This window comes from Filobasidium floriforme, assembly GCF_021052385.1.
Source record: "Filobasidium floriforme strain CBS 6241 chromosome Unknown HD553scaffold_7, whole genome shotgun sequence".
Classification (NCBI taxonomy): domain Eukaryota; kingdom Fungi; phylum Basidiomycota; class Tremellomycetes; order Filobasidiales; family Filobasidiaceae; genus Filobasidium; species Filobasidium floriforme.
The window spans coordinates 792,104-817,069 of NW_025763628.1; the positions used below are offsets into that span (position 1 = coordinate 792,104).

At 53.9% G+C, this 24,966-nt stretch overlaps 7 protein-coding genes across 7 annotated transcripts; 5 read left to right on the forward strand and 2 right to left on the reverse strand.

The window, feature by feature from the left end:
• Positions 1 to 57: 57 nt before the first annotated feature.
• Positions 58 to 1,869, forward strand: HD553DRAFT_209763 (fatty acid elongase-like protein). The gene is made up of 3 exons (XM_046177153.1): positions 58 to 186; positions 303 to 1,163; positions 1,239 to 1,869. Exons 2-3 carry the CDS (start codon positions 375 to 377, stop codon positions 1,782 to 1,784), a joined length of 1,335 nt encoding a protein of 444 aa, XP_046037851.1. The 5' UTR covers positions 58 to 186; positions 303 to 374; the 3' UTR covers positions 1,785 to 1,869.
• A 4,086-nt stretch (positions 1,870 to 5,955) lies between these two features.
• Positions 5,956 to 8,014, forward strand: HD553DRAFT_270203 (YT521-B-like domain-containing protein; the record flags this gene model as incomplete). Its single annotated transcript, XM_046177653.1, has 6 exons — positions 5,956 to 6,124; positions 6,193 to 6,761; positions 6,826 to 6,892; positions 6,956 to 7,770; positions 7,857 to 7,887; positions 7,953 to 8,014. The coding sequence occupies 6 exons, from the start codon at positions 5,956 to 5,958 to the stop codon at positions 8,012 to 8,014; spliced, it is 1,713 nt and encodes a 570-aa protein (XP_046037852.1).
• A 1,680-nt stretch (positions 8,015 to 9,694) lies between these two features.
• HD553DRAFT_309028 (uncharacterized protein) lies at positions 9,695 to 16,290 on the forward strand. The gene is made up of 14 exons (XM_046179623.1): positions 9,695 to 11,907; positions 11,989 to 13,400; positions 13,465 to 13,602; positions 13,671 to 13,996; positions 14,065 to 14,156; positions 14,220 to 14,703; positions 14,764 to 14,786; positions 14,851 to 14,877; positions 15,100 to 15,206; positions 15,265 to 15,334; positions 15,402 to 15,566; positions 15,630 to 15,708; positions 15,777 to 15,945; positions 16,012 to 16,290. The coding sequence occupies exons 1-14, from the start codon at positions 9,990 to 9,992 to the stop codon at positions 16,075 to 16,077; spliced, it is 5,076 nt and encodes a 1,691-aa protein (XP_046037853.1). The 5' UTR covers positions 9,695 to 9,989; the 3' UTR covers positions 16,078 to 16,290.
• HD553DRAFT_349215 (uncharacterized protein) lies at positions 16,291 to 18,479 on the reverse strand. The gene is made up of 8 exons (XM_046183444.1): positions 18,379 to 18,479; positions 17,518 to 18,280; positions 17,392 to 17,420; positions 17,039 to 17,180; positions 16,828 to 16,942; positions 16,650 to 16,743; positions 16,486 to 16,577; positions 16,291 to 16,412 (listed from the first exon to the last, which is right to left on the reverse strand). Exons 1-8 carry the CDS (start codon positions 18,413 to 18,415, stop codon positions 16,335 to 16,337), a joined length of 1,350 nt encoding a protein of 449 aa, XP_046037854.1. The 5' UTR covers positions 18,416 to 18,479; the 3' UTR covers positions 16,291 to 16,334.
• Positions 18,480 to 18,661: 182 nt separating this feature from the next.
• Positions 18,662 to 20,540, forward strand: HD553DRAFT_309032 (putative peroxisomal membrane protein pex13). The gene is made up of 4 exons (XM_046179624.1): positions 18,662 to 18,925; positions 19,004 to 19,189; positions 19,285 to 20,156; positions 20,275 to 20,540. The coding sequence occupies exons 1-4, from the start codon at positions 18,733 to 18,735 to the stop codon at positions 20,365 to 20,367; spliced, it is 1,344 nt and encodes a 447-aa protein (XP_046037855.1). The 5' UTR covers positions 18,662 to 18,732; the 3' UTR covers positions 20,368 to 20,540.
• On the reverse strand, positions 20,538 to 21,251 carry HD553DRAFT_340992 (uncharacterized protein; the record flags this gene model as incomplete). The annotated part of the gene is made up of 1 exon (XM_046182596.1): positions 20,538 to 21,251. One exon carries the CDS (start codon positions 21,249 to 21,251, stop codon positions 20,538 to 20,540), a length of 714 nt encoding a protein of 237 aa, XP_046037856.1.
• Positions 21,252 to 21,999: 748 nt separating this feature from the next.
• On the forward strand, positions 22,000 to 23,883 carry HD553DRAFT_309035 (dehydrogenase). Its single transcript, XM_046179625.1, has 8 exons — positions 22,000 to 22,171; positions 22,262 to 22,355; positions 22,441 to 22,829; positions 22,910 to 23,002; positions 23,077 to 23,328; positions 23,411 to 23,462; positions 23,551 to 23,672; positions 23,751 to 23,883. Exons 1-8 carry the CDS (start codon positions 22,121 to 22,123, stop codon positions 23,793 to 23,795), a joined length of 1,098 nt encoding a protein of 365 aa, XP_046037857.1. The 5' UTR covers positions 22,000 to 22,120; the 3' UTR covers positions 23,796 to 23,883.
• The last annotated feature ends 1,083 nt before the right edge of the window (positions 23,884 to 24,966 follow it).

The following is a 24,966-nucleotide window of genomic DNA, read 5'->3' on the forward strand; positions in this document are numbered from 1 at the left end:
TCTTTCGAGAATCGACTCTTCCCTCCTCTGCTCTGCGCAGTTGCAAACTCGTATCCCATTTCATACAAAAAGGGTCAGACGTAGGTCGAGACAGGGAGCAACCATCGTCACTCACCACCTTGCCACCAGCTGGTATCCAAGACATTCTCCATCTCGACCTCGAAGCGGATCCACCTCGACCTCGGAGTATGTCCTCTCGTCATGCTCGTCATCGCATTCCGCGCGAAAGGCAGCTCGTTTTCCGAGTTTTTGCGTGGAATGCTAATCTCTCTTTTTGCATTGACCTCTTCTTCATTCTGCAGCTTTCAGATCTCCGGAATCTGGATAGAATCGGCCAGTAGAGAGCATACTTTGGAGACGATCTCACCTACATCATGGTCTCGGTCAAGCTTTCGCTCATCCCCAACTTTGCGATCTGGGACCTCCCCCACGATTATCCGCCCACCCTGTCGATCCCTACCGTCGACAAGTCCTCCATCTTTAGCCGAGCTCCCTTCTCTATCCCCGAAAACCTCTTCTTCCGATCTCTGGACTACAAATGGCCGCTCCTCCTGGCCTCTTCCTACGTTCTCATCGTCAAGACCTGGAACTATGTCAATCGCCAGCGCGGTGGGAAGCCCTGGGCGATCAGCAAGACGTCCGGTTTCTTTTGGTTCATGGTCGCCCACAACGTCTTTCTCGCCGTCTACTCGGCTTGGACGTTTGTAGGGATCGTCGGAGCTGCGAGGAGGAGTTTCGAGAACCCGTTCACCTCGCCAAACGGGTTTAGGGGAACGATGGATTCCCTCTGCAGGATGCAGGGGACTTCTGGATTGGGCAACGCTGCGATCTACAACTCGTCCCCGTCGTCTCAATCTTGGTTCAAGTCTCACCCTCTTACCGCCGGTACTATTCAGACCGCCGTCAACGCCTACCTCCCCAAACCCGATCAACTCGGTCGACTCTGGAACGAGGGGCTCGCCTTTTACGGCTGGTGGTTCTACATCTCCAAGTTCTACGAGTTTATCGATACCGCCATCATCCTCTTGAAGGGAAAGCAGAGCTCGACCTTGCAGACTTACCATCATATGGGAGCCTGTGGGTGTCTCTTTGTCGGAATCAAGTACATGAGCCCTCCTATCTGGATCTTCCTCTTCTTCAACAGCTTCATCCACTCGCTCATGGTGAGTCTGACCAGTTTCGAGCTGCGCAAATCCAGTATACTGAAATTCCCGGCGTTACCTCTTGCCTTGCTCTAGTACACCTACTACACCGTCACCTCGTTCAACATCCGCGTGCCCAAGGCGATCAAGCGATCCTTGACCACCGCGCAGATCACCCAATTCATCGTCGGCGGCGGCTCTGCCCTGCTCCACCTCTTTGTCTACTACAAGTTCCCCACCTCCACTTCGGCCATCAAATCCGCCATTGGTCTCAAGGACGGCGACGAACCCTGGGTCCCCTGCCTCGACACTAGCGCTCAGGCCTTTGCCGTCTGGTTCAACGTCATCTACCTCACTCCCCTCACTTACCTCTTTGCGAGGTTCTTTGTCAGGTCTTACCTGAGATCTTCTTCGACCACGGCTGGAGCCGGACAAGGGAAGAAGAAGGACGTCAGGTCGACCTTGCAAGCGGCGGAGAGGGCTGGCAAGGACGCCGTAGAGGAGTTTGGCAGGGCCGAGGTCTTGGAGAACACCTCGGCTGGGAGGTCAACTGCCAGTGCCGTGGGGGTCAATGGGAACGGGAATGGAAACGGAGTCGCCTCGAGGAAAGGATGGGAGAGGACCAACAAGGTCGTCGACTGAAAGAAGCGAAAAAAGAAACCCCTGGTCGGTGACTGGCCGTCGTGGTAATTCATTCCTGGGTTCATTCGGGAAATGAGCGCTCGATTCGAAAATACGGGAAAAGAAGTCAAATATGGGATATGACAGGACTGCCCGGGCGGTGTTTCATGCTCCTTGCTAGTCGTCGATCATGAAACGCCGTCCTGGTCAGGTCTCAATCATGATAGATAGATGTCACTGTCACTGTTGCATAATGGAACGATCATCATGTCGAATTTACGTTTGCTTCGGTTGTCGCTCGCAGAGACGGATAGGAGATTCTTTTTGTCGTATGGAGGGGTTGGCTGAAAAAAACTGGCACATCGACCAAGGATCAGCCGAAGTCGATATCAGACGTACGTACTTGTATATCAAAGGATATCGTGAAAGAACCAGCAACCAACAAGAGGTCAATAACGACAGACGAAATGTCGAGTGTTCACTAGGCACCAACGACCGGTGAGCTCGGGCATCGGGCAGACGATCTTCGCGCAACCACGTTTCGTAGCGTGGCCATGACGGTGATCTCGATTGATCGACCGATAGAGTTCGAGTCGGAAAGTACGAGAACAACAGAACATCTTACGAGGTAGACGAACTTGGTTCTCTTTCTTTTCTCAAACGAGTTCTTTTGTTCTTCATTTATCGCCCGATCGCTCGTTGTCGTCGTTTGTGAAATCCGTCTCAGGCGACCTCTTGCCTCTTGCCTCTTGCCTCTTGAAACCCGTGCGCCAGTGGCGAGAGAACCAGCACGGATCAACGTAGACCCCCTTCCGTGTGATTGTTCCGTGGATAGAACACCTCGCTTCTCACTCCGTCAGCTCTGCCTGGTTGAGAACCCCGTTTCAGGACGTCACGGAAAGAAAGAACGACAGAGTGGAAAGAACGCCCCTCGGGTCGTGTGAAGTGATGATAGCCTCCGAGGGTATCGCTTGGATGGGTGAGAGGGCGGGGCGGGCGAGGATGAGAATGTACCTGGTCGATCGGAAAGGCGTGGGTGGGTCGGAAGTTCGGAAGAACTGAGAACTGAGCGACCTTCATGTTCTCAACGGGGGGACAGGTTGGGTTGCATGGGTTGTTGCCCAATCGACACATTCGATGGCGGTGGCCCGCTAATCTTGACAGCCATGAGACGACCCGGACCTCGGTATCGTAGAGCGGAAGGAAAGAGAGAGAGAGAAAAGGGGGGGAGGGGAGGGGGACGGGAAACCTTGTGATATGGAATCTGACGCTCGGATCTCCGAATCATTCCGGGTCTGTTTGAGCATGACATGAGCATCATCACCGCCCATGCTAGCCATGCTCCCTTACTCCTCGCGGTCAACCGTCGAGAGGAAAGAAAGAGGGTAGTCTGACCCGCACATCCCACTAGCTGGCAGCTAGTCCATGTATCCATGACTCGTAGCTCGAGATTATCCGTGAAAAAGAGATCTCACCCCGTCGCCCGTGTTCTCTTTCTTGTCAACCGCTATCGACCTCATTCACCTGTTAATGTGGCTGTAGCGACCAATCTAGCGAGAATATCAACAAATATCCGCCATTCACCAACTCACCTGCAAAGCAAGGGCAGAGGGGTAGCATCGTTATACTAGTCAATCCTAGTTTTCGGCTTCTCGACCTCGACAGACGTTTCGACGACGATCCTTTTCAGGCCCGACCTCTTGGCAAATCCCGCTACCCTCTTTCTTGAACATCCTTTCGACCACCGGGGATAACTAAACATCTCGAGTGGCACGACACAACAAGACATACGATCAGAACAAGGCAGACCTGCCATACGCGATACATCACATCAACGTTGGAGGTTACCAACTGCTTCATCTTACTAGAAATAGCCCAACAAGAAGGATCTGAACGCAAGGTCACGGAGAAGCGTATGATGCTACCTTGCTCGGTAGCTCGTTCTTGACAAAACCTATCAGAACGACAGTCTTTGCAATCCTCTTCCTCGCACCTCATCTTCTTCAACCTATAATTAATCCTCGAACTCCGCAGCCGGAGGAAGACCAGCGACACCATCATCTCTTCCGGAAGGACTTCTTGCACGCACGGTTGACCAGGTCGACAGGATATGACGATGACGAACGCTCCTTCAGGATGGACGCAGACGGGCCGGCGAGCTTCCGAAGGTGATGCTCATTCTGCCTCGACGGTCACCCCACCCCTTGTCGGCGGTGCCAGTGGTACGGGAGAAGAGCAAGAAGGCCGACATGGTCTGTTGCAACCTCACGACCCTTCTCAATCGTACACCGATTATCAGCAGCAATACCAGTATCCGTACGGCAATACAGCTGCGGGCGAAGGGACGCAATCTGGACAAGGACAGTCGGCAGGTCTGTTGACCGTGAACGAGGTCGGAATCGCTGGCTCTGCGCCTATACCACCTAGCATGACCCGGGCGAGATCGAGCAACGAGATTTCGATCAAGCCCAAAACCAAGGCCGTCAATGACGATGATTCGAGAGACGCGGAAATCGAGGGAGAGGTCAGAGGTGAAGCGAGCAAGCCGGACGACTGGATGGAAGGGAGACTGAGGTCGCTGGCCGCTCGGGCAGGGGGGTTGATTCCCAGCGCTTCGTTCCCGGTCGCTCTGGAAAAGGCGAGGTCGAGGAGAGAACGAGAGTTGGACGGGAGGAAAGGCGAACCGGGGCACCAGGATGGCAATGTGGATGGAGACAGCGACGAAGATGACATGGCACGTATTCCACATTCGTCCCAGTCTTTTCCGATGCTGCATACAGGCCAGACTACCTCGTCTACGGCGCCAAACCCGGATCAAGGACCGGAATATAGGGCTCAGCTACCGATGGTACTCCCAGACTATCTCTTGCCCGCTCAGGCGGGGTCCGACCGGGCTTCGAACCGACCTGACCTGATGGATCTCGGGGCGTATCAGGCGATGCATCAACAGCATGGGTACGCCAACAACGGGGGTAGTGGTGGAAATCCGTACAACGCCGTCCCGCATGGGACGTTCTCAGGAGTCACCCCACCTTCTTCATCGCATTCGCCAGTATCGATGATGTACCCGGGTATGCAGCCCCAGCATGGAGATCCTAATCTGGATTACACCGCACTTGCTGCTGGCTTGCAATCCAATCCTGGTGTCGTCAATTCGAACGATCCGGCGTTGTATCGGCCATCTTCGGTGTCGGCGTCGTCCGCCCACAGTCCGTACGAGGTGATGAACAACCCTTACCTCACGACGTCACATACGCCTCCGGTGCCAGGGATGTACGGTCAGCAGGCATACTACAACCCTTACTCGAGCGCTGTTCTTCCTCCTCCTCCACACGATTCCCGTGGAGCGTACTTCGGGAGTCCAGTCAACAGCCCACCGGTAAGCCCGGCGTTGGGAATGAAACCTTGGCTACCTCCCTCGGACGACGACCCGTCTGTCCCCGGTCCACAAGGGAATGAAATGTCCAGTCCGACCATGTCTTCACTGTCGCCGTCGATGGTGACTGCGCAGCCGCCCAATACAGTGGGCGGATGGAGCAACGGATGGGCGGGACAGCCGGTAGGGCCCGGAGCGGGCACGGCTGGAGGTGGACAGACGGGGTTTTATGGAGTGCCTTCATGGGACCACGGCTCGAGAGGCGGAGGTGCAGGAAGTGGGTCCAGGGGAAATCGAGGAGGTCGAGGGGATGCGAACGAACACGGTCCGAGCGGGGGCGGTGCCAATGGACGAGCGGGACAGACAAGGAATGGACCAAGGGGTGGAGCTGGATACAGACCCTCACCGCCTGGACATCCGAACAGCTTCGGATCGGCTGTCCAAAACATGCCAATCGATGGGTATCCTGGGAACGGGTACCCCAATATGTCACAAGGCGGATCTTTTGCTGGATCAACAGGTTATATGCCGTACCAGACCGGATACTATGGCGGAGTGCCTTCGTACCTCAACTACGCGCAGATGGCTGAGGCAACGAGACCCATGCTGCCATCGCCCGTAGCGACTCAATACGGGAACAATCGCGGAGGTCGTGGTGGTCGCCAGTCGCGTCGTGGAAGATGGTCTGTGGGGGGCAACAACAACGAAGGACCGCTTCACCAAGCTCAAGGTCCAAGACCGACAAGCCCGGAAGGCCGTCAAGGCCATCGAGCGAATGCGAGGTCCATGTCTAGCATCAACGACGTGCTGGAACAGATGGTATTGGGATCCCCACCGGCGACGAAGCACGATCTGCCTCAGCGACCGGCTCCCGGTAGCCCGGACCAGGAAGACAGGCGTGCTGCTGGGAGGAAGCATTATCACCCTGCGGCTCCGGCCAACCGGAGCGAATGGGTCATGTGGATTGGGAACGTGCCCAATAACGGTAGGTTCAGTTGTGGTACCAGCAGGGCGTTGTCCCTGTGCTGACCCCCGTTGCCATTCCTGTCGCAGCCACTCACGAGGAGATGTGGAAATTCCTCAACCAGCCCATCCCCCGCGAAGCCGTTCCGCAGAGCATCCCTTACAAGGAACATATCAAGATTTCGTCCATCTTTCTCATCTCTCGATCGTCTTGCGCATTTGTCAACCTCGAGACTCAGGACGAGCTCTTGCTAGCGATTTCCTACTTCAATCACCGCCTCCTGCGACCGCTCGATCCGCGGTGTCCCAAGTTGGTCTGCAGGGTGCGCAAGATGGACGACGACCTCAAGGCAGGTGTAGGTGGTCAACGGGGTGCCGGTCTCCATACCAAGTACGTGCAGGATCTATTGGCGCAACAAAAAGCCGAGGCCGCAAGCGAGGCAAAAGCCGCCCAGGATGGCACCAAAACGCCAGAATCAGAGACTCCGCTCAGTCCGGCAGCGATGGAGTACCCGCCCGATATGGTCACTCCAGCTGCGTTCGCGGCGTGGCATCGCGAACGATCGCAATCCGGCACACACAGTTTCGCATCCACCAACTCTTCTTTCCTGGGTCGACATTTCCCGAAACGATATTTCATCCTCAAGAGCTTGACACAGGTGAGTGCACGTGGTATGATTCGTGAGAGAACCTCTGACTGACAGCCACGCCGGTGCTGGACAGGAGGAGCTTGAGACGAGCATCAAGACAGGCAAGTGGAAGACGCAACTTCACAACGAGGCGATCCTAGGTTAGCTTGTTGTTTTGTCATCACGTCGCTTCGACTATACCTGCTGACTTGGTCATTGATCAGACCAAGCCTTCCGTACTTCGCCCGAGGTTTACCTCATCTTCGGAGCCAACAAACAGGGCAACTTTTACGGATGGGCCATTATGCGAAGCGGCATCGGTTCACTCGCCCGAAACGCTCGTAGCATCTCATGTGGCTCGCGAAGCCAACTCCCGACTACGCCTTCATCCGGGACGGTCAATTCCGGCGGGACTGCGGAGCGTTCGTCTGGCTCTACATCGCAATCCACCGATGATCCTGCAATGACTAGATCGGGTCGACCTAGGATCCCGCATGCCTCTTCGGACACATTCAGGATGACGACGCAATCTCCTGGCGAGTTGTCACCCAGCGAGGAAGTCAACTATTCGGCTATGCGGTTGCCTGACGTAGCGAGCCAGACAAGACCGCCGATCAGACTGGCTTCAGTTCCCGAGTCCGAGTCCCGATCGAACACTCTAGACGCTGACGCTCTGGCACAGATCAGGGCGGCCCAGGATTCCGGTTTCAAGTTGGATAACCGCGCGCCGAGTCGGGCTGCGGAACGCAGATCCAATTCGACCGGTTCGCAAGGAAGCAACCCCGACAAGGCCGAAAGTATTAAGCCCGACGCGAGTGACGACAAGCCTGACGGTGATGGTATCATCAGGCACGATATGGTCGATCCGGTCTCCTCCGATGTAGCTCAGGCTGTCGACGCTTCTGGACCGGGACCGGCTGAGAACCAATTGGCCAAGATCGGTACGGTGTTCGATGTCGAGTGGGTCAAGACTGGGGTCCTGCCTTTCCACCGGTTGAGGCATTTGAGGAACCCATGGAACCAGGATAAGGAAGTCAAGGTGCGTCAATCAAATGATGCAGAAGGTATTGCGCTCGACTAGAGACTGACGCAACTATTGGGGTCTTTCCTCTTCGAACTGATTAGGTCAGTCGAGATGGGACCGAACTCGAACCCAGTAAGCACCTTCTTCGCGATACCTCGCCGTCAACGTGCACGCTAATTCACCGTCTCTTCTATCAGCTGTGGGAGCGCTACTCCTCGCCGAGTGGGACAAGCTCGAATCAACCGCTCCGACCTCTTAAACATTGCGGTCCTCTCGCACATGCACAAAATCTATCACGTCCTAAGGAAGAAGGACCGACTCCCCCCCTTTTCTCCTCATCATCCATCCCCCTTCCTGTCTCTCTCTATGCCTCTTCGAAAACTCTTAACGACTTGACGCACATACACGAATACGCAAGGATGACAAGAGAAAATCTCCTACGAAACAAAGGCTGATCAGAATGTTTGGGTCACATACACGGGAAAAACGACGAAACAAACGGAATGAGAAGCCTTGCTGCTGCCACTGCGCTTTTTACGGGTTGGCGCGTGTACGATTAGATGAGCCGTCGGATCTGGTCTTTTGGTGATGTAGAGGTGTTAACGACCCCGCACCGTTCGCCTCGTTTGCTACGTGGTACGGTAGCTTTTACGATGACATATACGAATCGTCGGTTAGGTTACTGGAAAGCTGCGAGACACATGAGATGTAGAGCATTATCTACTACTGTCTGCGTAGATGACAGGAGTTGACGCTAATGGCTGAGTGTCAGCAATATAGCTCTGCAAGAACAGCGGTGGCTGGGAGCCATGGTTGGTTGTCTGCTCAAAGCAGTAACTAGTTTCTTGCTAAGGGAATTCAAGAGCATAGCTCGGAGGCTGAATCAGTTTGGAAGCTCTATTATTGCAAGAATGGAAGCCTCATATTGCTACCTTGGTGATCCAGGGAGGTCTCCGGTCATATAGAACGCTTGCCAAATACGGCGCCTATGCGAGGCGCGACCGTATTCTCGGCTTTGCTTGAGGCGCAAACAAATTTATCCTGCCGAAAGAATGAGTGATGGAACTTTCTTAGCATCGTCGATGGCAGACGATACCGCAAAACCCTGTCATTTGCCCACGACTTCCATCGCACCTCGACATGTCGCATCTTCCCCGTTACCCGTTCTGTCGAAAACTCATGCTCAACTGTGTGAGGATGCGAGAGAGATAGCGGGACAGGTATGATGGCCAACACCAGGGGCGACCATGTGATAGCAATCGCTCATACAGCCTGAAACACCACTATGCCATTTGTTTAGCCAGTCTTCCTGACTTGACATGATTGCTGCGCATCAGACATCAGACAACGTACTCGACATGCTCGACACTGATGTGTTGAGACACGGAGACGATCTGATCACGATTGCTCTTTTTTGATCGCCGTTTGATCGTTTGATCGACGAGGCCAACCCCCCCTCCCGCGGCTACTCTCGGGCTCTCCTGAAACAGAGGCGCCGGCTCGGTCATTCAGCACCTGCACTAGGGATGACGAAAGCTAGAATGGATCCGGTTCCGGTCGAGGGATCGCGCGGGCGTATCGGTGACGTCACTCGCTTGGCCCATTGTGTGTTCCGCTGGAATACAGTCGTCAACCCTTCTTGCTTCTTGCAGCGGCGAATTGCTACGGTCAATGCTACGAAAGGGGGGACGACGTAGACCTTTGGACCTGCTAGACCTGCTAGCCGCTAGGGTGCTAGATCTACTCGCTACTCGTGATCTCGAAATATCTCGGCCAACGTCGTTCGAAAGCTCGAAGCCCGCTTACCAGGCTCCGTTCGCGTCAGCCGTTAGTCCCCGCGAAATCAGCGATTCCTCGTCGTCGCCGTTCGAGCATTCTCGTCGATCGCCCTTTGGTTGCCAGGATCGAGCCTTCGCAGCCCTCCCATATATCCCGACCATCTTTCTTTCTCCTTCCCCTCGTGGTATCTCATAAGCAATAACCACTACTGCACGCAAAGTTCACACAATTACTACCCACCCATACAATACTACGGAACAACATCCAGGAAACACCCGTTCCCGAGTTCCTATTCTCTCCCCTTCCCTAGTGCCAAGCCGACCTAGGTCTCGCAGCACTACTACCTATCCATCGGCGAACTCGTTCTCGATTACAACCTCCGTCGGTTGCCTACCCACAAATAATCACGACCCGGACCTTCCGTTCGGCGTCGTCATCATCATCAACTTTGCACGATGGTGGTCCCTAGCATACTTCAACCGGACGCTCTCAAGGCCAAGGTCTTCCCGAGCAGTGCCGGACAAGACAACCACAACGGCAAACAGGTCGATATCAACGATCATCGTTCGCCACCACACCCGCTCGACGATTCGGATTCCGGTCATCATCGCCCTCACGTTCATCATCACGACAATAATCACGAGAACGACGACGGCGAAGCCAACATATCGAACTCGACTCCCGCTCCCCGTGCTAGCGAACCCGAAAGTACTCCTAACACCGGTAGTGGCAAGCTTCGCGACCATCTCGACCGACCAGAGAACCTGACCGAAGCGAGGGAACCTTCGGACGACTCGATGGCGTTCAAGACTCCTGCAGAGGAACGGGGTGGGATGGATACGTTTAGGGATTTCGCCAGGACGGAGAACGGTACGGGTGAGGCCATGGATGTCAATGCCATGAGTTCGACGTCTACGCCAGCGTTGAGAGCGGCTCTGGGAGCGGGTGAGGGTGAAGGATCAACGTCGACCCCGTTGGCACCCCTCGTCTCGTCTTCCGTAAACTCCCCGGGTGTTCTCGGTACCATGCCTTCGACTTCGACCTCGAGTGGAGGAAGGAGTCTGCGAGAAGACATGATGCTGATGAACGAGACGAACAAGGTCTCAGGTATGCACCCCGAGGAACAAGAGGTCTGGGTGAGGGAGCACTATCGGACCAGGAAGAATACCGAGGTCGGAGCGTCGTCGATGATTCAGCAGCAGCAACAGCAAGCCACTACGAAACAGGAACGTGGCCATGGGCAGGATGAGGAAAAGACGCCTCAGGGTGTGTCGGTCGCAGATCGACCCGAGGGCGAGAACGAGGTCGGGGCAGATGATGCGGTTGCAAAACGACCCGAATCCGAACGAAAATCGTCTGGCGAGTGGGTACGGCCATTACAAGCCTTTCCTATGCAACGTCAGAGCAGTTCGATCGAGGAATCCATCAAACCTACTGAAGGCAAGATCGTCCTGCCTGCATTTTACCGCAAACCTACCGTCGACCAGAGCGCGCTTTCTCATCGACTGGCCGTCTTGAGTGTAAATAACTTTTCCGGCGAGCATGGCGTGGGAGAGGAGGATATCGGTATGGATCCCGTCGAGGAGGACAGGAAGCGGGCGAGGAAAATTCTGGGCGACGGTGCGGATGCTGACGACATCGAAGAGCGTGCTACCGAGATCAAGAAGGAGAGGATCGACGCCAAGGAGGAAGAGATCAAGCACAGTCTCAAGCACGACGACAAGGAGACGCTCACAAAGAAGATTGTGCCCGGCGCCTTGTTGAGGACCGCCAAAGAGGGTGATCAGCCGGGTGAAGACAACGTCCGGCCCTCCCAAGTTCGACAGGACACGGATCGCACCTTGAGGCAGATCGCCGATGCCAATCGTCGTGATTTCGCTACTGAAGAGGCTCAGGCGAAGGCGGAAGAGCAAGGTGACGATGCCGCTAGTGTCCGATCGTTCAATGATGAAGAGGCCGAGGCCTTCGTTGCTGCTGAGACTGAACGCAGGAGCAAAATCAGCAGGCAAGAAAAGCTTGCGGCGCTTTGTGAAGAGTTTGGCACCATTGCCGACTTGTTTGAAGATGACCAGCCCGAAGAATTCATCGTCGAGTGCAAGGGAGGTCTTTTCCGAGGAATCTTGATCTTGGGAAACATCCACCTGACGACACATCGGTTGACGTTCCATGCCGTCTTGCCGCCACCCAAGATGATGTTGCCCGGAGACGAATCTAGCAAGCTCCTGCATACTGGAGCCGCTACGATACACAGGCACAATCCCGTATTTGCCAACAAGACCAGCAGGGTGTGGATGGAATTGGATTCCGAGATGATCACCACTTACCCTAGTGCCGATGAGGAAGGACGAGTAAAGCCTCTACGATCGATCTTACGTGAGTGTCCGACCGAATCGTTCGACCGAAACCGAGAGAACTAATCAATCACCTTTCTTTGATGGCTTGGCTCCCCATCAGTCGAATCGGTTGACCAACTCTATCCCCTTGACCCGGCCAAGCCTTTCGATATCAAGTTGCGCTATCACTCTCCTAAGGGTGAAAAGTTCCTCGAGTTTACTGTAGATACGCAAGAATCGGCGCTTCATTGGCATCGAGATTTCGAGTCTGCGCTCTTCCAGCATGGACGCGCCAGGCGGTACCAACATAGGCTCGATCTACGACACAAGAAGATGGGCGACCGACCCGACGCGCCGACCATGGAGGGAGACGGCTTGTTCCTGGAGGACGATGGCGGCTGGGAGATGCTGCGAATTTGTTTACCATTGGACCGCATCCGGGAATCGGGAACTGACGATTACATGGACTTCGCTAGACTTGTCAGCATCCACGTCGATGTCATGGACGATGGTGAAGGAAGACGGTGCAAAGATGTGTCCGACGGTTTTGACCGCATGCATCCCGACAACCCAACCTATCAAGACTTTGAGGATGCCGAGAAGAAGCGGCAACAAAACCATAAGTCCGGCTTTGAGCGTTTCATGGGACACTTCAAGAGGTCATCCAATTCGCATATCGTCTCAGATGGCAAGACCGGTCATGCCGAGCCGACAGCACAGGCCACCAAAGCTCGAGATTATGGGAGTTCAACGGCGAGCGTTCAGGACGATCGCGTACCGCAGCCGACTCCCCCCTCCAACTCGAATCAGGGCGAGAGCAACACTGGCAACTTGGGCATGCACGCTGCTCACAGCGAGACCAGGACCGGCCAGGGTGCCTTCCAAGGTCCTACGGCAGACCCGCAGGATCTCACGTCCAATGCCTCCATCCTGCCAGCTCGCGCCATGAAATTCCGCTACGGAGATCAGAATGAGATGCGAACGGCTGTCAACATCAAATTTGGAATCCTGAACGAGAGGGCTGCCTTTGCCGACAAGCTGCACGAAACCATTCAGAAAGCTCATGATTCCGGGAGGAGGTACAAGCGAGATGCCGACCGACCCTTGGCCGTCTTCCAGGTCGGACAGTCTGACCTTCTTCGCTTGCCCGAGGTGGAAGGAGGTGCTGGTCTGCCCGAGCACGTCCTCACTGACCCACCGGCCCCCAAGCGTCTGCCAAAGAGACAGAAGAAGGAAGCAGATCTGCATCGCAACGACTCAGATTCCGAGGATTCAAGCAGTGACAGCGACTCGGAAACCGAGGCTGACCAGAATGCCAACCAGAGTCTTGGCAATCCTGGCGGAGTAAGAACCGAGAAGAAGCAGCAGAACGCTCGTATTGCCAAGGCAATATTCGGCATCAATGTTTCGGAACCGGTCTGGATGAAGCGGTGTTATTTGAACCGAACCGTGCCTTTCCGAGGCCACATCATCTTGTCGGAAAAGTATCTCTGCTTCTGGCGCAAGAGTGCGGGTCCCGTGCCCGATATCAAGGTGAGTTGGTCACCGGCTGCTCCGGTCAACTCGTATGCTGATCAAGTCGCCAAAAATCGTTCAGTATCGATTCCCAGTTCACGACATCAAAGGAGCCGAACCGATCGACGCCTTCAGATTCAAGTTCCGCGGCATGTCGGTCAAGGTATCTGGGCGTCACGATTTGCATTTCGACTTCTTCAGCCCCAAAGCTCGAGCCAAGGTGAGTTTCGGCTGCGTACTGTTCATTAAGCGATTTGCATGCCCACACGATTCGATCCTCCTTGCTAGACAATGAAGCGAATCAACGACTTGGTTGTCGAGCATGCCAAATTGCATGAAAAGCATCCGGAGCTGGATGCGCGAGAGGCCGAGGAAGAAAACAGTCGGGAGCGTGATGCTGCTGTCATGAACACTTTGAACGTCGATGCATTCGATGATGATTCAGCGCTCCAGCAGAAGACGCGGGACCGTCTGAGGACGATTGAGGTGCTTGGGGTCACACCCAAGGACTCGATGAACATTTCGGTACCGGATCATGCTTTGGCCCATCTGCCGGCCGTCGTCAATGACTACGGTTCAAGACAGAAAATCAGCACTCGTCGGTTTGGAATGCTGTGAGGGTGGAATGGGCCAACCTCACTTCTGACAAATCGCTGACTTCGATCCTCTTCGCTCGACACAGTACGATCGGGTCTCGAGGCGACATTCAGCCGTACATCGCTTTAGCCCTTGGCTTGATGAAGGATGGACACCAATGTGTCATCATTACTCATGGTAAGCGACGGCGTTCATTGCAAAATGTCAGGGGCAATGACTGACAGCTTTCTATCGCGCCAGACGAGTTCAAGGAATGGGTTGAGGGTTACGGTATCGAGCACCGACAGGCTGGAGGCGACCCAGCGGCTCTGATGAAGCTTTCGGTTGACCACGCCATGTTCTCCCCTGGATTCTTCAAGGAATCCCTCGGCAACTTTAAGAGTTGGCTCGACGACCTGCTCCGGGACTCTTGGGAATCTTGCCAGGGAGTCGACGTCCTGATCGAGAGTCCTAGCACTATGGCGGGTATCCATATCGCGGAAGCCCTGAAGATTCCCTACATGAGAGCCTTCACCATGCCCTGGACCCGAACCGTCAAGTACCCTCATGCCTTCATGGTGCCCGCTGTCGAGATGGGTCCTGGCTTCAACTATTCCTCATACGTGATATTCGACAACATCATATGGAAAGCGACAGCCCCTCAGATCAACCCCTGGAGGAAGGAAATGCTGGGTTTGCCAGCGGCTGACATGGCTCACTTGTCACAGACAAAGGTTCCCTTCATGTGAGTTGAGCGCGCGTGCAACCATTTTGTTCAGGTTCTGATGCATGCCTTTTCGCACAGGTACAACTTTTCGCCCTTCATCGGTATGTCCGTCAGCCGTCATGCAAATGCTGCCCTTACTTACGTAGCATCGGTTCTGTCGCGTAGTTCCTAAACCTCTCGATTGGCACGATGTGAGTTTCATCATGAAATCCGCTGCGAGCATACATACTGACGGCGTCCTGACATCTCTCTTGCAGGACATGTGGGTACAAGGGTAGTAGGGTACGAGGTCGACGCTCGCCGCTGACCGTTTGCTTCACTTTCTTGGGCTTCTGCTCTCCGAAGTGCTATTAGTGAGTCGGCTCGTTCAACTTGCAGCTTGAGTATGGCCTCTAACACTCATTGCAATTTCAGCTGGATACTGGAACCTTGCAAACTCGGACAACGACTGGTCTCCACCTGACGACCTGGAAGATTTTATGCAAAAAGCAGAAAGGGACGGCAAGCCTTTGGTTTACATCGTGAGTGTAACCACTCTAGCTCTTCCGGCTACCGTGCCTTACCTGTCTTCCTTGAAAGGGGTTCGGATCTATTACCGTGCCCGATCCCGACATGGTTACCCGAAACATCGTTCAAGCCGTCGACAAAGGTGAGTGTGCAGGACACTCTACTCGAGGCGAAGACGACTCGCTGATATATTGACATATAATCCATAGCCGATGTTAGGGCTATCATCGCCAAGGGCTGGTCGTCCAAGGGAGCGGATACTTCAGACGAGAAAAAGTCGGAATCACCTAGCTACTCTGCCAACTGCTATCCGGTCGACAAGGTACCTCACGGCTGGCTGTTCCCCAAGGTCAAGGCGGCGCTGCATCACGGAGGTGAGTCAATGGCAGGTCGGAGTGACGATGGCGCCGGCTGACTTCCACTATGGCGTATTGCAGGTGCTGGTACGGTGGGTGCCTCATTGACGGCCGGATTGCCCACTTTGATCAAACCCTGGTTCGGAGACCAGTACTTCTGATGAGTATCGACGAGAGCCCTGTTTTGTCACTTTCCCGTGCTGACCCGTACCCTGTTCGCGACTTTACGGCTACGCGAGTTACCCATCTTGGAGTCGGAGTCAAGGTCGGCAGTCTCGATGTCGATGAGATGGCCGAGGCCTTGCACACTGCAACTCGTGACACCGTCATGATTGAGAGGGCTGCCATGCTGGGAGAGAAAATTCGTGGAGAGAACGGTGTTCAGAACGCCATCAACGTGAGTGGCCTTGAGAAGTCGGATTTTGGGGTCTTCAGCAGCCTGACGTCCTGCCTGCTGCCACAGTACATCTACGCCAACTTGCCTCGAGCCAGTAAAGATCGTACCCAACTGCGGTGGCAGAAGAACTGATCTTCCCGCAGGCATCGCCGTGGGAGATCTTGCGCCTGTAACTCAGTATGATTTGACCAGGAAAGCACAATGTTGTATAATCACTTGCCCACAGGCTCACAAAGCATCGTCCTCGCCGGGTGATCTACACGTGTATTGCCCTTCTATAATCCAACAATCTAATGCACTTTATTACATATGACATGCTCGCTTGATCTCTTTGTGATGCTATTTGCGATGAAAAAAATGTTTCAATCCTGCTGGAGGACGGCCGATGTTCAATCCCGGAAAGGGGTCAAGTCGACGCCCATGATCTTGGCGACGCTCTTGATATAATTTTTGGCCGTCAGGTTCCTCTGTCGAAGGAAAAGGCGGACGGCAATCAGCCACAGGCAGCGCAAACACTCTCACCGCTAGCGTAGCGCCTACCTGAGCGATCTGATATTGCTCCCGCATTTTGCGTTTCGTCTGCTGGACCGCACGTTTCTGCGCCTTTTCCAGCAATTTGGGGAACTTGTTCACTAAAGTATGCGCGAGTTCTCCTTCAGCTTGGGCGCGGCCCCGGCAAGTACGCAAAGATCGGTCAGACTCACTTTCGTCGCCGGTTTCGATGATGACGGTTCCATGTTGAGCCAAGTAGACATTGACATGCTCCTTGAGCTGGTCGATCATCGGCGCGGCTGCTTCCTTTTCAATGACCGTTCACGGCTCGTCAGTTTCAGGAGTGCAGGATCAGAGGTCAACTGGCATCAGTGGGCCTAGGCTACCGACATTGTATGTCTCGAGATCCTCGTCCAAGGTCTTTCCCAAAACGTCTTCCTGTTGTTCTTCCAATTCCTGTAACATCGTCCCGATCGTCTTCAATGTCGATTCAGTCTCCTCCATCCTACGTATAGGCGTGATACACAAGAATGGTCGTTCATTAAATGATCACTCATACCGCTCACAGAAACGAACGTGTCCGATCTCGCAGTCGACTCACAAAGTCTCCCACCCGATGGACCCACCCCCTTCAGGTTCACCCGTCATTCTCGCCTGCATCTGAACGGCCGCTTCCCGCCAGGCGTTGTCTAGGACCTTTTTTCTCTCCTTGCTTCGTTTAGCTTGCTGTTTCTTGCTGTTATCTGTTGGATTGTGAAAGAACCGATCAGATGTTCGTTTGTTACGTATTGGCATGAGGTCATGGGGGCGGAGTCGGCGCGGCGCAGTCAGTTTATGGTGGATTGAGAGATAAGACAAAGGTAAAGGAAGAGACAGGTATGGCATAGGAGACAAGCGAGGCGAGATACAGGATTTCAAAAAAAAAACAGAGAAGAAGGGATAGCGTCGACATACCGGAAATCTTTTGCTGAGCTTCCGTCAATCTATGAAAGCCAGAAAGCATCCGTCCGGAAGCGATCAGCACGATCGCAACGTTAGCTTGATCGCAGGTTATGACTGAATGTACGCTATATAGCTTACAGCGGACGAGTACTGATTGCTTCTTGCTCTTCTTCAGATTCGTCATCCGAGTGATCTGTCACTTGTACGGCCCTTTGATCTTCACCTTCCTCTTCGAGTTCTTCGTCGTCCTCGCCAGCCTCACCATCCGCCGCCTTGATCTTCTTCCCTCCCCGTCCATCTGCTTCTCCTTCCGAATCTCCTTCAGAATCGCTCTCGAGCTGTTTCGCAGATCGCTTGACACCCCTTGCTCGGTTTTCGGCAGTATTTTGCTGCGTTTTCGAGTGGGGGTTGAGAGTTCGGAGAGGAGGTCGGGCGGTGGCGCTAGATTTCGACTTTGAGCTGGTGTCGACAGATTTCTTGGTGGATTTAGGCTGAGGTTTAGGGTTGGCTTTAGGTTTGGTCGATTTGATTGTCGGTTGAGGTTGAGATTTCTTGCTCTTGGGCTGAGGTGCGGGTTGGTAGGCGTCTTCGGAGTCATCCTGATCGTCTTCCTCATCTTGATCACCTTCATCGTCCGAATTATCATCCTCGCCCTCTTCATATTGTTCGTCCTCGTCTAGAGACTGCTTAATTTCGAGATCCTGCCTCGTAGTCTTCCTGAGCCTCGTCGACTTGGTTCGCGGTTCGACCTCCTTTGACTTTCCGCCATTGTATTGCTCTTGATCGCTTTCCTCGTCCCTTTCCGCCTGCAAAACCGTCCGCTTCGGCTTGATCGTCTTCCTAACCGCTGGCGCTACAGGCTTAGGTGCAGCTGTGGACTTGGCAGTCGGTCGGGAAGAAGCTGTTCATTGCATGCGTACAACACACTCAGTTCATGGGATAGGCGACGATGTGAAACATCTCTCTCGCGGGAACGAGCGGGAGTTGTGGGATACTGACTGGTTTTACCCTTTACGGGCTGTTTTTTACCGGGCATTGCGGGCGGCCTGTGTGGAAATAATTCCCCTATGTGTTCTAGACTGGATCGATGGTGAGGATCGTAGATGGATGATATGATTGAAGTGATCAAAGGATCTTGTATGGTATGTATGGTCGATGATGGTGGATGATGTGACGATGTCCGCTTCGTCCCCCGGCGTTGACCGCGGCGGCGAGGGGAGGAGGAGTTGTTAGCCGGAGCGAGTACCTATCTACCTCGACCATACAAACACATCCTTGTGAAGTTTGCTTGTTCAGCTCGCTCTCACTTACATTCAGTCCATCGGTCATAGTGTTACTACCCTCCTTTCCGACATGTCATCACCAGCCCCAGCTCTACAAGCACCGCCACAAACCTGGGAGACTTCCGGCAACGGCAACAACGCAGAGGCCGGACCTTCTCACACGACCGCTCACGACCAGACCAACGGGAACACGACGACCATGACGACAGACAGAGCACCTGATCTACCAGAAAGACCCGGTGATATGGGTGCGAATGTGAACGGTGAGTCGAGCCGCTCATTGCTGAGTCGGAATCGAGTTGTGCTGACGAGCGAACCTTGGTCCACGTCGTTCGATACAGGATACAATCCGAACAATTCGATGGCGGCTCCTTCTTCCTACGCTTCCCGGATGAACCCCATGTCGAGCGGATATGGTGGAGGGTATGGGGGAGCTAGTTATGGAGGTTATGGAGGAGGACTTTCTGGGGGGATGTACGGTGGAGGATACGGAGCGGGAGGGTATGGAGGTGGATACGGCGGTTCTCGTGGGTCACCTCTATTCCTCTGTCAATAGGGACGGACAGCACAAGCTCAAAGTGGTCTGGTTCTCTCATCTTCCTTCTCCTCTGATGACCCTCAGCTTATTCACGTATGGGAGGAGCCTATGGCGGTGGATACGGCAACGGATACTCTCCTTACAATAACGATCCCTATAACCAACCCCCTTCCCTGTCAAACCAGATCCAGAATTCGACCGCCCCTGCATTCGCAGTCATGGAGTCCCTAGTCGGAGCCTTCACCTCTCTCGCTCAACTCTTTGAGAGCACCTACATAGCGACCCATTCGTCCTTCTTCGCCATGGTCGGAGTGGCCGACCAGCTAGGGGGGCTGAAGACTTACCTGGCACAGGTCTTGGGGGTGTTTTCGGTCCTGAGATTGGGGAAGAGGATCGTCGCGTGGATCAAGGGCGATCGGTCCGCTTTTTCCTCTTCATCATCTAACCCTGGGAACTGGGCAGAAGAATGGAACTGGAAGATCGGTCGAGCGGCAGGCGGACCGAAAGATCAAGGTCTTTCCCCACCAAACGGACCGACGGGATCTAAGCGCCCTTCGAGCAAACCCCTGATCTTGTTCCTCTTGTCCTCGATCGGATTACCCTGGTTGATGTCCAAGTTGATCAGGTTGTTGACGAAGCTGCAGGAAGAGAAACAGAGGGCGGCTCTAGGGTTAGCCCCTGGTACCATGCTGGACGCCACGGGAAGACCTGTCAATACCAATAGCAGTCCCAATGCGGTGGGAGGAAAAGCACAAGGACAACCGGGGTCGATCACTTTTGCCAGAGCTCTGTTCCCCTTTGAACCGACGGCGGGACACGAACTCGCGTTGAAGAGGGACGAGATTGTCGCCGTCATGCAGAGGTTCGAAGAGGGTGCTTCTTCAGGGGGGAAAGAACTGGGTTGGTGGAGAGGTAGAACGAGGGATGGGAGGACGGGTTGGTTTCCGGGTAACTACGTGAGTAGAGCAAGCGGGGCGGGGGGCCGGGAAAGACAGCATAAGGGAATATCCAATCATAGTGAACGTAAGCTGATTCGATCGGTCCATTCTGGGCTTATGTTGCCAACGCGTTTAGGTGGAGATTTTGAGACGGAAAGAGACCACGACCAAGACAGACCCGAATGTGGATCCAGGTCGGATGTCGTCGGCACCAGCGAGCGTCGCATAGATTGTACATACTCGCTATCAAACGAGGCCAAACGGTCCAATGAGGTCCAAGAGCTGCAGTTCTACACCACTGCATATCCATACCCGTTTCACATACTTGCACCGGCCCCAAAGCAAGAACCGCAGCCGGACATGCGACCACGAGTTTGCCACATATCTAATCATACATTCCTAACCAGTTTTCCCAAATGCGCCTTTCACAACCGCTTCAACCAACTCTCCATCCGGTCTTTTCTTGATGTGCTTCAGTATCGCCTTTGTCAATCGCTTGATTTCCTCGTCGATCTCATCAGGGTTGGCCACATTGTACCACAGGCAGATCTCGCGGATACGACTATGAGTGGCGTTGGCGAAGTCATCCGACGTGTCCCAGTCTGCAACCCTGAACGTCCTGTTCTGATACAGCTTCAAAATTTTGGCGATCAATTTGTCACGATACCTGTCCAATTTTTCCTGCTGGGCACGTTGGTGAAAAGTCAATCCCATATCTTGGAGGTTGGAGGCTAGGCGCGGCGCTTGCTCTCGCAGGTTGCCACCTACTCCCCGCCACGCTTTGCTGAGGACCGAGGCAGCATCAGAGTTCGACAGCCCGGGCACGGTATGAATTGACCCTCTACTGCAATTTTCTAGCTCTGGAAGGTAAGCCACCTTCCAAGTCCGTTGTCTGGGACGTATGTGTAGGGCGTTCGCTAAGCCCCGCCGGAGGCGAGAGTCAACAGAGTCGACTCGAAAGCTCGGGAAGCCACTGCTGGCGATAACGGATGTCGTGTAGCCGTGGAAGGAGACCTCGTTATTGCTGTCGAGATTATTCTGGGCTGATTCAGCGGTTGCGATTCTGCTGAAGTCGGGGCATGCCAATGAGAGGTTGACGTCGGTTCCACTCATTGTGATATGAAAGCGTTTGCGGGCTTGAGCAGAACGACAGACGGTCATCCCCGTCAGAACCATATTGCCATCACCTTCAGCATGCCTATATACGAGCAACATTACGAACTACTTGAATGGCGTCACAGAACCCTGACAACAAAGGAATGCCGTTTCAGCCAGATCACGCCACCGTTGTCATCAGACACCACCCCCTTTGGCTAGATCGTCTGATTCGCAGACTGCTACAACACCTAGAAGACGAAACCACAAATACTTTGCCGCCGGATGATAAACATATGACGAGCTGATGTGAGAAAATGGTACTGGTTGAAAGACAAACGTCTCGAAACGTGAAACGCGAGGATCGGAAACAACAGCTGCCCGGATCCTTCGATCTTCGTCGAGATCCGCGTCCAAGGTACTCTCCGTGCGCTCGAGGTTTTCAGACTCGACTGTCATCCTCAGAGTCTGTCCATGCATTCTCGCCCGCTCTATCTTCTCTGTAGGTCGAACATCTTGCCCGCCCTTTCACCATCGGCGACCAGGAAGGCATATGATTATCACACTCTCGGTCCCCTCTATATTTGGGGATCGTCTTGGTCATCTTCGACCGGGCTGATCGTCATAACCGGTCGATCGGAACTTGTTGTTTCACTTACGTAACAGGATGACTCATCAACCACTCGATCTAACCCAACCTTTGCGAGAAGCTTTCCCCTTCGTTCCACGCAGTTTGTTGCACATTTTTGGTACATATAACTACTCACTACTTCCCACCAGGCCACCATCGATTCAATTGATTCCCCATAGTACTGCTATATATCTCAGACCTCGCGTACACGACACCCAACCACACCCAACCCAAAGCTAAACAACCTCAACACAAGATGTCTCTCGAAATTCCCGGAAAGATGCGTGCCCTCGTCGAGGACCAGTCCGTAAGTCTCCTGCTCTCTCCCCGCTCCACAGTCACTATCAGGTGTCATGCGATACCATTCTGATGATGACATCTCTCGCGAAACTCTCAGGGCAAGACTGCCTCTATTCAGGAGGTTGCTCTCCCCGAGCTGGAGGAGAACGATATCCTGGTCAAGGTCGCTTACGTCGCCCAGAACCCTACCGGTACGTGCTGTGCTATCGAGTAATCGCGAGGTTCTTACCATCTTTCATACCGCTTCCTTCGGTCGGTCTGATGTCGATCTGGTAGACTGGAAGCACGCTTCCATCCCCGGCCTCTCCGTCCCCGGTGCCATCATCGGGTGTGACTTTTCCGGAACGGTCGTCACCATCCCCTCGATCTGCCCTAACCCCAACAAGCTCCAAGTCGGTGACAAGATCGCCGGGATGGTCCACGGCGGCAAGTTCCCGACCAAGGGTTCGTTCGCCCAGTACCTGAGGGTACCTTCGGATACTTGTTGGAAAGTCCCCGAGAGCGTCGGGTTGAGGGACGCTCCGGTCTATGGAGTCGGGTTCATCACCGCTGCCGGAGTCTTGTATAGGCGACAGAAGCACGAGTACCCTCCGGCCAAGATCGAGGGTGATCACTGGTACCTCGTCTACGGTGGATCGACCGCCGTCGGCATGTTCGCCGTTCAGGTGAGTCGTGTCGCCTGCCCAATCCTTCACAAGTTCCTGGTATGCAAGAAGCTTATCATGCTCGATCCCGTATTACGCAGTTGGCCAAGCTGGCTGGATACAAGGTCATCGCTACCGCCAGTCCCAAGAACTTTGACCTGGTCAAGTCTTACGGGGCCGATGAGGTCGTTGACGTGAGCGTCCTAGCTACCCAAGCTCAATCGTCGAATCACTTTGCTGACCCCTATCATGCCTACCTCGCTCGCAGTACAAGGACGCTGACCACGCTTCGTCCGAGATCAAGAGGATCACCAACAACACCCTCTCCATCGGTCTGGACACCATCTCCGAGAAAGGATCCTTTGGGATCGCTCTCAACGGATTTTCCGACGACAAGTCCCTGGGCGGGGAACAGCGCAAGTTGAGCGCCTTGTTGCAGGCCGACGAGAAGACCCAATTGTTGGCAAAGGAGAAGAGCGTAACCGTGGAAACTATTTTGGCGTATACGTTCATGGGAATTGTTCGTCTTCGTCGCGGTCACACATGACGTCGGTTGCGAGATGTTCCAGCTAACATGACGACGCGTGTGCTTGTTCTTGTAGTCCTTCGAGTTCTTCCCCGGTATGACTCTCCCCGTCATCCCCGGTGACCGAGGTTAGTTAGAAAGCAGACCTGATATCCGCCTCGACCTACCCTCTGTTGCTGATAATCACCCTCGTCATCTTGACCTACCTGATCATAGACTGGTTCAACAACTTCCATACCCGAATCGCGGACATTATCACCAAGCACAACATCAAGCCCAACCCCGTCAAGGAGTCCGGCGGTCTCGATGACATTCTTGATGGGTTCGAGCTCCAAAAGGTGAGTCCCGCGTCGTCAGGTTCACCTTTACTTGGACCGGCTTTGATTACTGACCGTCCCGAATCATCCTGTTGTCAGTCCGGCAAGGTCTCCGGAACCAAGCTCGTCTACAGGATCGAGTAGAGCAGAGCTCTGACTTGACGTATCGAACTGTATTGCCTCAGCATGAAATCTAAGTAAATGAAATAAAGTTTATTGGTCCCCAAGTCCCGAAACAATCAAGATCCGTTGTTCTGGGATCGATCTCGGTCGACCTAAGTCAACCGTTGGCGTAGACTGTGACTGGGTCGGTTGCAATGAAGCCTCTGGTTATGTACTGCGCTGTTCATCCATATCTGATATGGAGCCCGCTGGACTGTGAGCTCTCTCTGGACTAACCAGAACAAGTCCTTCGGCTCGCCTTGACTCGTTCCCTGGATCGAGAATGGCCATTTTACTCTCATCGTCGCGCAAATCACCGCTACGACCGTCGACTGCTACCATATAAACTCACTACCACCACCAGAAGGCAGACAATCCGGAGCTAGCTGATCGGTCCCGATATAGTTGTGACCCGAACTGGTCAGGGTTCTGTGAGGTAAGCGTAATTGAACGTCTGTTACATCATCGTGGGCGAGTCTGTTAATTTCCAGAGATGTGAACAATATTATCTTTGATGCTTGAGATGACCTGGCTAGGCCCAGCTGCTACCATTCAGAATTGCCATCAAGATTTCGCACAAATAGCGAACAGAGAAGGTTATGACGGCTTGCAATACCAACAGTCGTCATTTGAAGCTTCATCTGGTGAGGTCTGAACGACCATAGGTCGTCGACTACCGAGCCCAGTCTTGAAAAGCTGTTGGACGGGGCATTCGGTACAAAGACTTGTGCGCTTGCCGTCTCAAACTGAGTGTTTAGACCAGATACCGGATCGCGGATGGCTTCTCATGATATCGGTATATCCAGGCCATAAATAGCGCATATGGCTGAGCCCTAAATCCGGGCGACCTTCTTGGAGGTCATGAACGGACAGGATGAGAGGATCACCTTGAATCGCAACGAATTGCAGGTGGCGTATGACATGAGGTCGATCTGAAACAAAGGTCGCGTGAGGCGGTCTCGCTGAGCCTTAGGACACCCGAAATCTATAGTATATCTGTATGTGAAGACCGATTCTGTTGAAGACACTCTCTAGACCTCGTGTGTGTATATCTCGGTGATGTGGACCCGATCTTGCAGTCGCCATGCTAGTCGCACTCGATTCACAAAAGGGTGTGATCTGACTGGAAGCCGCAGTCCGAGGACTTGGTAAC